At 36.2% G+C, this 10055-nt stretch overlaps 1 protein-coding gene across 1 annotated transcript; it reads right to left on the bottom strand.

Annotated features, from left to right (window-relative positions):
• Positions 1-219: 219 nt before the first annotated feature.
• On the bottom strand, positions 220-6965 carry LOC311291983 (uncharacterized protein). Its single transcript, XM_084411389.1, has 2 exons — positions 6738-6965; positions 220-1622 (listed from the first exon to the last, which is right to left on the bottom strand). The coding sequence occupies exons 1-2, from the start codon at positions 6781-6783 to the stop codon at positions 379-381; spliced, it is 1290 nt and encodes a 429-aa protein (XP_084267515.1). The 5' UTR covers positions 6784-6965; the 3' UTR covers positions 220-378.
• Between the last annotated feature and the right edge of the window lie 3090 nt (positions 6966-10055).

Below are 10055 nucleotides of genomic sequence, written 5' to 3'. Positions count from 1 at the left end.
AATTAAGGATATTCAGAAGTCATAAGTAGTCACATTTTCCCAACACCGCAATTTTGTACGTCTTTGTATACACCCGATTTGCTCATCAGCCCATTAGTGAAGACTGCAAGACTTGAAATGGGTGTATCAGACCAGAGAAACATTAAAAAAATGTAGTGCAATAAAACTTTAGGAGAAGGTTTGGGAAACTGCATTAGACGACACCGTGGAAATATCAGTATGACCAAAATAACTTTAATTAGTTTAAATTATTTAATAATTTTTTTCCTATTAAGCAAAATATTCACCAATACAGATGATTTTTTTAAAAGCAAATATTCGTTGAATGAAACTCCTCATCTTCACTCATCATCAGCTCATTGTTGTAGATCAGATGGCTCACTTCGACAATTTTGGACAATGCTTCTTTACATGAATCTGTCGAGCACTTGATGAGCTGAAACTCTTTCCACATGAAGGGCACTGGTACGGCTTCTCTCCAGTGTGCACTCGCTCATGTATTTTCAGCTGCCCTAACTGACTGAAACTCTTGTCACAATGTGCACACTTGTGCGGTTTTTCTCCAGTATGGATTCTTTGGTGAATTTTCAAGTCGCCGACTCTGCCGAAGCTATTCCCACACTCGGAGCACACATGAGATTTCACTCCAGTATGAACTTTATGGTGCATTTTAAAACAGTCCAGACGTGAAAAAGTCTTTCCACAAACAGAACAAATGTAAGGCCTCTCATTTGCATGAACGTTCATGTGTTGTTTTAAACGTGATCCCAGAATAAATGCTTTACCGCACTGGTCACATTTAAATGGCTTTATTCCAGCATGAGAGCGCAGATGATACGTGAGGCTGTCTGACTGTGCGAAATTCTTCCCACACTGATTGCAAGTGAAAGGTGTCGCTCCAGTGTGAATTCTGTAGTGATGCTTAAGTTTTCCTTTCAATGTGAAACTCTTCCCGCATTGATCACATTTGTAAGGCTTCTCTCCGGTGTGAATTCTCATGTGACAATAAAGGTTTCCTCTAAGTGAGAAACCCTTCCCACACTGAGAGCATCTGTAAGGCTTCTCTCCGGTGTGACTTCGCATGTGATCATTTAGGAGTGCTTTACGGATGAAACTCTTTCCACACTGCGCACATAAATAAGGTTTTTCTCCGGTGTGAACTCTCATGTGATCATTGAGAAGTCCTTTACGTCTGAAACTCTTTCCACACTGATCACAGCTGTAAGGTTTTGCTCCAATATGAATTTCCTTGTGAAGCTTAAGATCTCCCTCATTCGTGAAACTCTTTCCACACTGAAGGCATGCGAAAGGGTTCTGTCCAGTGTGGATTCTCATGTGATCATTCAAGAGTGCTTTACGCACAAAACTCTTTCCACACTGATCACATGTGAAGGGCTCCAACCCTAAGTGAATTCGTATGTGGTCAATGAGAAGTTGTTTACGAATGAAACTCTTTCCACACTGATTGCATATGAAAGAATGTTGTACCTCTTTTCTTTGAGATCTCTTTTTCAAAAACTGAAAATAATAATTCACAAAAGATTTTCCTTCAGGGTCTGGATACTGATGTTTCTCCTCCGCTTCATTTATTTCTTGACATTCCTCTTTCACCTCCATCAGACCTAAAGTGAACACATTAAAATGTAAAAAATGTATTAAAGAGACAAACGTCAAACAGAATGAAATAAGAGTAACTGACAAATGAATTCAGTAGTTTTAATTTTCATGTTAATCAGTGCTCGAAGTGGGCCGGTAGTACTGGCACTTCACAGTACAGGCACTTCTATATATTTTAATCTGTAGCGTAACCTCACTTTTTCTTGCGTTCAATGCTTCTTGCGGAAGCGCTTCAACGCCATTTCAACCGAGGTCTTACACTTGTGCATGTTCACCCAGAAACTTAATATAGAGCATTAATCAGCATTACTCCTGAGCACCAAACTACATTTGAGTATCATAAGGTAAGATGCAGGTTTTTGTGCTGCCGCCATGTAGTAAAATCTACAGTGTTTAACACATTTAATAACGAGTTCTGAGCCTTCTCATAACTCTGTCCTCATTCATTTCTATGTCTATCTGTAAGTTTTGTTTGGACTGCTTAATAATAGGAATTTGTTTTTTTGTTTTGTTTTTACACCGTGGCACTACACTTTATTCTATAAAACCTATTTAGTTTGAGAAAACAGAAAAAAAAAAGTGTCCGTCAATTTGGATGTTCTTAAATGCCAGGGTGGCAAAACTGCAAAAATTGGTATTTTATTATGAAGTGAAAAGGTAATACCAGTAAACATGATTGAATCAACCAGACGACCCCAGTTGATCCTTTCAGAGTGAAAAGGTTTGTAGATCTCTCTTGAATACTGATAAAAGTAGCTACTTTTAAGTAATGGGTAGGTTGCTGGTTCCTTTCCATGTCAGTAGTCAATTCTCTTTATACCAGACTGTCTGAGATCCATATTTAGCTCCGCATATGTCATAAAATAATATGGGAAGGGCATCTCTATGCACCTCACAATTCGATTCAATTATGATTCAGAGAGCTGTCATTCGATGATGAAACGATTATCGATGGATCTTTTTTTCCTATACAGATTTTCTTTTTTCTCACTGAGAGACTACTTGTTACTTTTAAAGCAAGTATTTGTAATGATCCATAATGAATTTACTTCCAATATATTTTATTAATCAAACAAATGGAAGAATGGTGATTTGGCAATAAATATTGCGACAGAGTTTGTTATTTGCTTTGCCTTTTTCGAGTTGGGTAGAAGTTTTTAAGGTTGTCTTGGTTTCCACTTCAGCGCTGTTTGATCTGACATGTGGTTTAGAAGAGAATTCTGCACCGAATTTGCTTCCAATTAGATCTCGCTGCGATGTTATTAGTGAATTCAAACGCTTTCTCACTGGATCTCCCAGCACTGTGTAATAACAGTGTCGCGTCGCGTGACTGAGATCAGCCCACGATTTAAAACCGCTAAACGTCCCGCGCAGCGCCGCTCAAACGAATAACTTTCGTTTCGTTTGCTGTTTCTCGTATGTAACAGAAGTTTCTCTGACTGAAAATATAACTGTACTGGGAGAGAGTGCTAAAGCTCCTCAGGTCATATTTTTGGTGGCATATTTGTAGAAATTATCATTCTTTCTAAATGTGATATAAACATACTGTCCTGACTCCTGTGACTACAAATAAACCGAAAACGTGTGTACTTGCTTTCTTTTGTGAAATAATGGTAAACCACTTTATTAATTACACTTTTATTTATTAACCACTTTATTTTTACACAAATTAATTCATTATGATCAATGTATCACTTTTTACTGTAAACCTGTGGTAAAACAACGATGCTTGGGTTTTAAATCTTTAAAGGTGACATATTAAGCCCCTTTAACAAGATGTAATATAAATCTATGGAGTCCCCAGAATGTGTCTGTGAAATCTCAGCTCAAAATACCCCCCAGATCATTTATTATACCTTGTCAAATTTGCCCCTTTTTGGGTGTGAACAAAAACACACCGTTTTTGTGTGTCCCTTTAAATGCAAATGAGCTGCTGCTCCCAGTCCCCGTTTTTAGACATAACTGGACGTTTCTGAATGCTTAGTGGATACATTTATGTAGCTAGTTGTTGTGGAGTTACATTGATTCATCTCATCGATTTGCATGTACCGTCATGTTTAACTTTTACATAAGTTGACACAGTTCCCTGAGGTCTTTATAAGACGGCTGTGACATTTTTTGGTCGAATAGTGTTCTGTGCTCGTCTGTGCAGCAACGACAGAACAGTTTGCATGCTTTGCTCGAACATTTGCCATTGCGTTAGAACTGGTTACACTGTTGTTGCTTGCGAAAACCAAATGGTGACGCTGTGGGTGGAAACGTGCAGATTAAGGGGCGGTAATATTATAATAATATCCCCTTCATACATCAGAAGGGGAGCAAAATCTGATCGGCTTATTTTTTGACATGCTTGCAGAGAAAGGCTTACCAAAACAAAGTTACTGGGTTGTCACTTTTCACGTTTTCTGGGTTGGTAGATGCACCGGGGACCCGATTATAGCACTTAAACACGGAAAAAGTCAGATTTTCATGATATGACCCCTTTAAACAAACTTTTATCGCTTTTATTTGACGCTTTTATCATGTTCGTTCGTTCGTTCTCGCTAGTTTCCAGTGATTTCTTTCTGATTAGTTTTCTGATAAACTTCCATTTGTTGATGAAATGATGGGTTTGTGTTAAATTGTTCCAGAGAGACGTGTTACGGGCGGGTTTTAGTGAAGCGCTGCGGAGCTTCTGGCCCAACTGTGGAAACCCAGCATGGTTTTGGGCTCTGTGTTACAGGTCCGAGGATATTAGCCCAGCACATCCCGTTTAAACCCCTGGCTCACACTGGCCCAACAGTGGAAACGTGGCTATTGAACCTTCCAACAGGACAATGACCCCAAGCATACCTCAAATTGCACCAAGGCTCGGTTGCAGAAGTAGTCCTGGAAGATCCTACAGTGGCCATGACAGTCACCTGACTTGAACCCCATAGAAAATCTCTGGTGGGATTTGAAGAAGGTATTGCAGCACGCAAACCCAAGAACATTACTGAACTGGAGGCCACTGCTCATGAGGAACAGGCTAAGATTCCTTTAGAAGCTGGTGCCTGGTTTTAAATCTCGTTTACAGCAGGTCATAACAGCAAAAGGCTGTTCTACTAAGTACTAAAAGATGCTTGCCATGAAGGGGTTGAATAATTTTGAGACTGCAGAAGTCATTAAAAGTTGAATTTTCAGTTGAATTTGGGGAAAGCACTTTGCTCATTGCAAACAGCTGAAAGTCTGTACATCAATTTTGTCAAAGAAGCACAAACTGGAACATGTGCTGAACTGTTTTCAATCAGAAACGGCTAAAACATGCAGACTGGGACTGCTTTTGTATGCACTCCTGAACCATGCTGAACTAACATTTCAAGCCAACCCGTTTGGTTTAGTAGTTATAGTTATTATGTAGTGTTGATATTTTAAATGCAAAATCTCAGCGAACTCAATGGAAAGTTGATGATTTTTTTTTGTATCAATATAAAACATGACTTTGTTATTCATTCACAAAATGGTTCAGAATGTGATGGCATGTGATTTATTCTGTTTTTGATGAATTCACTACTTTTACTTCACTTGTATTTGTATTTTGTAATTGAAATAAAAAAAATCAGTATTCACCATATATTCCCTGTAATTATTAATGTTGCCAGGTGGCTGATATTCATCAGGTGCAGCAACCATGTAAATTTTTAATTTAAACCAACAATTAATAAGTCAGAGTAAAAAAATGGCTGAAAACTAGATTGTAATAGTAATTTTATTTAATTCATTAGTATACTAATATGATAATTTTTCTGTCTTTAAAAGTTAAATCGGATGCTAAAGATACTAAATACCTGGCCACTCCAACAAATAATTCAGTGGCTTTGTGAATATCATAATAATAAGTAGGCAATATTAACTCTGAATATCACAATCAGGGCTTCAGACTAACTTTTTTTTTACCAGGAGCACTGTAGCCCCTTACTGAAATTTTTAGGAGCACAAGTAGAAAATGTAGGGGCACACCTTAAATGAACCTGCAACGCAGTTATTCACATTTTCCCGCATTTTACTGTATTATTGACAAATGACTTGGTAATGAATAGACTTAACTTACAGAAATTACAATGTGCAGTTTTATTTTAAGTTCACAGGGCTCCAGACTAACATTTGAGGGCAGCAGCACTGAAGCCAGAAAGTTGCGCCAGCCCCTGATTCGCTAGCGCTGGTGGGCTGACAATACTGAGCTTGAGTTGAGATGTGGATAAAATTAACTTTAATTATTATCATTCATAATGTCTAAATACTCATTCAAAAGAAAAACAAGTGAAAAATATATATATTAGGCTGTGAAAATAGCTAACAAGCGCTCCTCTGCAACCACTGGTTTCAATGGTAATTTAAGGTCTTTCTTATTTTAAAATAAGTGTATATCCAATATCTTGAAACTTAAGACTTAATTTTGGACTGAAAGCCTTCTTGTTTCTCCTGGTTTCCACGTCAGCGCTGTTTGATCTGATATCTCTGATTTATAACAAGAGAATTCTGCGCTGAATTTGAATGCATCTTCTCACTATATCTCGCAGCAATGTTATTAACTCAACAGCTTTCTTCACTGCATCTCTCGCTGTGTTTGGTCGCACAGGTGTCCTGACAAATCGGGTCCTCCCTCAAAATCGGGTCTTCCCAAACTGTCAATGAATTATTATTATCCTAAGCATATACGAATGATATTGATTTAAAATACATATCTTACTATATAATGTGTGTGAAAACACATGAATGCATAATAAACCAATTTAATGTAATTTCTTACAATTTATTAACTGTTAATAAATAATAATAATAGCCCATTATGTTAATAATTGAACATCATTAATTTGTTTTATTTATAACTGAACTAGTTGGACATTTAACACTTAATTTAACACAATTCCATAAAAGATGACTGAGAATGTATTAAAATGTCATATCATTTTTGATAATAGTGGCCACTTTAGCTGGTATTCCATTTTGAACAGTTTCTCTTGAAAGTTAGCAAAACGCTTAGCTGTAAAAAAAAAAAAATGTTATTTGACAGGTCACATATTTAAAAAAAGAAGTCTAGTGAACGAATGTTTTTGATGTTACCAGCAGTAATTAATGGAGACTCAAGAATGATCACCAACCTCTTTGTTCTTCAGTGTTCACTCTGCAGGGTTCTGCCTCACTCATGTTCACGAGCTACAATTTATTATGATTAATTTTTAAACAGCGATATACCCGATGTTTTATTAAGGCTCCGTAAAACTTAGAAACCTTTACTAAACGTTTATTTACAATCTGTGCTTCGGAGCTTGTACGTTGTTGTTGTTGTTCTTCTTCGTCGTCGTCTTCTTTGAGTTAATGGCGGATTGGCGCCACCTTGCTGTATGGAGTGCTAAAAACTAAAAGTTTTCATTTAGCTAAAATCGTAACCAAAAATTAAGTTTCAGTATAAATTAGGGTAACTGAACTCGATATAGGTTTTATATAAACATTTTAAATGTAATAATTCTTTCTACTCCAATTTGTTGTTGAAATATTAAAAAAAAATAATAATAATAAATAAAAAAATAAAGTCCACTCTGTCCCCATCCATGGCTTTACTATGTAGCCAAAATACTTGGATTTTTATATGGATTTTAAATTAGCAGACATGCAGGTCAATCATAGACCATATTACTGAGCTCATCTTATAGGGCTGAAAAACATTGAGGATATCATATTTAATGTTACTGAATTTCCAGAATTGACCCTCAAAAATCTTATACAGAGATGTAGCCAAAATACAGAGCATGCATAAATTGGTTTTCCAGACATGTAAAAAATAAGTTAAATTATGACTATATAGTACTATATAACTAAATGATGTGTGTGACGTTAAAAACTATAAGTTAAAAACCATACCAATATATATATATATATATATATATATATATATATATATATATATATAGCCTATATATATTTTACACTTATTTTCAATGAAATTATAAATTACAAATAATACAATATAGACACAAGCGGCGATTATCAAAGTTCAAGCCCCAATGGATCATGTAGACAATAGTGACACAATGGCCATGTCTCATTTCTTTATGGAAGCATTATTCTATGGACTATATTAATATGGACAAATAATTTTGTATCTTCATTTAATAAGACATCAATACATTCAGTAATGCCAATAAGTTTTCAATATCATTAGGGTATAAATGTGAATTTTTCACTTTTTATTTTTAATACATTTGCAAAGATTTCAAACAAACTTCGTTAATGTTGTCATTACGGGGTATTGTTTGTAAAAATGTTGAGGAAAATAATGAATTTAATCCATTTTGGAATAAGGCTGTAACATAACAAAATGTGGAAAAAGTGAAGCGCTGTGAATTCTTTCCGGATGCATTGTATATCTTAATTTTTATAGAGTTAAAACAATTTTATAACAATAATATCAAGAGGCCCTATACTCACAGCCCTATATTAAAATAAAACCGAATAAAATTAAACAAGTAAACTGAAAATAAAGAAAAGATTCAATTTCATCAGTTTACATGCATGTCCTCTTGTGACCGTTCCTCACGTCTGAAAATCATGAACATGCGAATTTGTGTGGAAATATTGAAATATTAGCTTCAAATCTGAGCGTTCTGCTGGCAAAAAAAGTTTGGGAACCTCTGGTCTAATTGAAGCTGAGGAAAGGAGCGGGTTACAAAAGAACAAGCGCTCAGAGTTGTGTGTTGCTTGAAGACTGAGAGAGAAAAGCCTGTCGATCGCCCCCTGGAGGAGAAAGACACAACGACGAGGCTGAGCTGTGCTTTACCACCCGAAAGCAGACAGAAGCCAGAGAGATATGGAGGACCAAACCTGCAGAAATGTAAAATGAATAAATAAATATCTAATTATACTTTTATTCCTTATTTATGTTTAATTATATATTTTTCCACATTTATTAATTTTTTCATTTTTTTATAAATTTATTTCCACTTTTATTTAATTTCACATGTATGTATATATGTATTTATTTCTACATTTATTTATTTCTACATTTATTGCTCTGTATGCTAATGAGGGGGGCATGTTTTACCTCAGACATAGCAATCGAGCTCAGAGTGGTAGTGCTGAAGCTTTGGGGCCACAGTGACACCTTGTGGTGTGACCAAACAATACGCAAGAGGTTTGTGGACGTACTTAGAAATGGGCAAAATGGCCAAAATCTTATATCACGGTTTATGTCCTTTAATATCACCCTAACTGTATGTAGCTATATAGGTTTACCATACATAGGCCTACTCTTTATTCCGGACATGGCCGTAAAACATCAGCAGGTCGGGATTTCTAAAATGTCTGCGCACACATGAACAGAATCCGCTGATAACAGACACTTTGACATGGAAGCGTGTCAAATTATCCACTATTAACCACATTTTATGCCATGCATTGTAGATCCATACACAGAAGCTACTGCATTTTTAATGTATTTTTCAAAAACAATGTTGACAGCAACAGAAACAAACTTTTCAATAAAGACGTGATATTTCCGCTATAAACTGATTTCCTGGGGCATTTTTTAAAACCTGATTAAATAGTAGGCTATATGCATCATCATGTAGCCTATGAGTTATTAAGTTTAACTGATCAGTTCAGTTAATAAGGCACTACTATAGGGCTGTTACCAGTCAAATAAAATCAGTCTCAACAAAATCCATCTTCGCGCTGCAGATGTTGGACGTGCAGACGCTGACTCTGAATGGCATTAGATATTATTTACACAGACTGTTAATGCAGATCCATGGATGCCATTTACACTGCAATTACAATTGCATAAATAATGTTATGAGATTTTTTTTTTTTTAATATGACATTTTGAATATTGAAATATGAAATGATAGAATCGATGAAATTATACGTTTAAATATGAAACTAAACCAGCCAGTAGGTGGTGCCAAGCCACCGTCTTAACGAGTGAGTTCAATCATTAATTCAGATGATTCGTTCAAATGTGCTACACACTCCATCAATGAGGGTTAGAAGAACTGCTGTCAAACATATAACATGAAAGAAACATAATAATCACTGCATCTGGGTGTTTGACATAATTTCCGCGTTTGACCACAGGAGGACACTGGTAGGACAGGGGTGAACCTCACGGCACAGGTCCGAACCTGGAGTCGACCTTGGAGAGCTGAGACAACCCATGCAGCACTGAGGATATTAGTGGTTGCGGCCTGAGGTTTTCCAGTCCTTTCCCAAGAGACAAGACTTGCGGGTCAGGGAGAGATCCTGAAACGTAAAATTAAAAACAGTAAATTATCCACACATCTCTTGCCGCTTGTTTTGGTTTTCAATTCTGATGTCAAGAGTCTTTCTGGAGAATTGCTCACTGGTCACTGCAGTGTTATATTTGCTACATAATCTATGTGTATAAAAGTGGCAAGATACAATTATGTATTATACGGCAGCCA

The sequence above is a fragment of the Rutilus rutilus genome (genome assembly GCF_951802725.1).
Source record: "Rutilus rutilus genome assembly, chromosome: 6".
NCBI classification, from domain to species: Eukaryota; Metazoa; Chordata; class Actinopteri; order Cypriniformes; family Leuciscidae; genus Rutilus; species Rutilus rutilus.
This window is presented reverse-complemented; position numbering and strand designations above follow the sequence as displayed.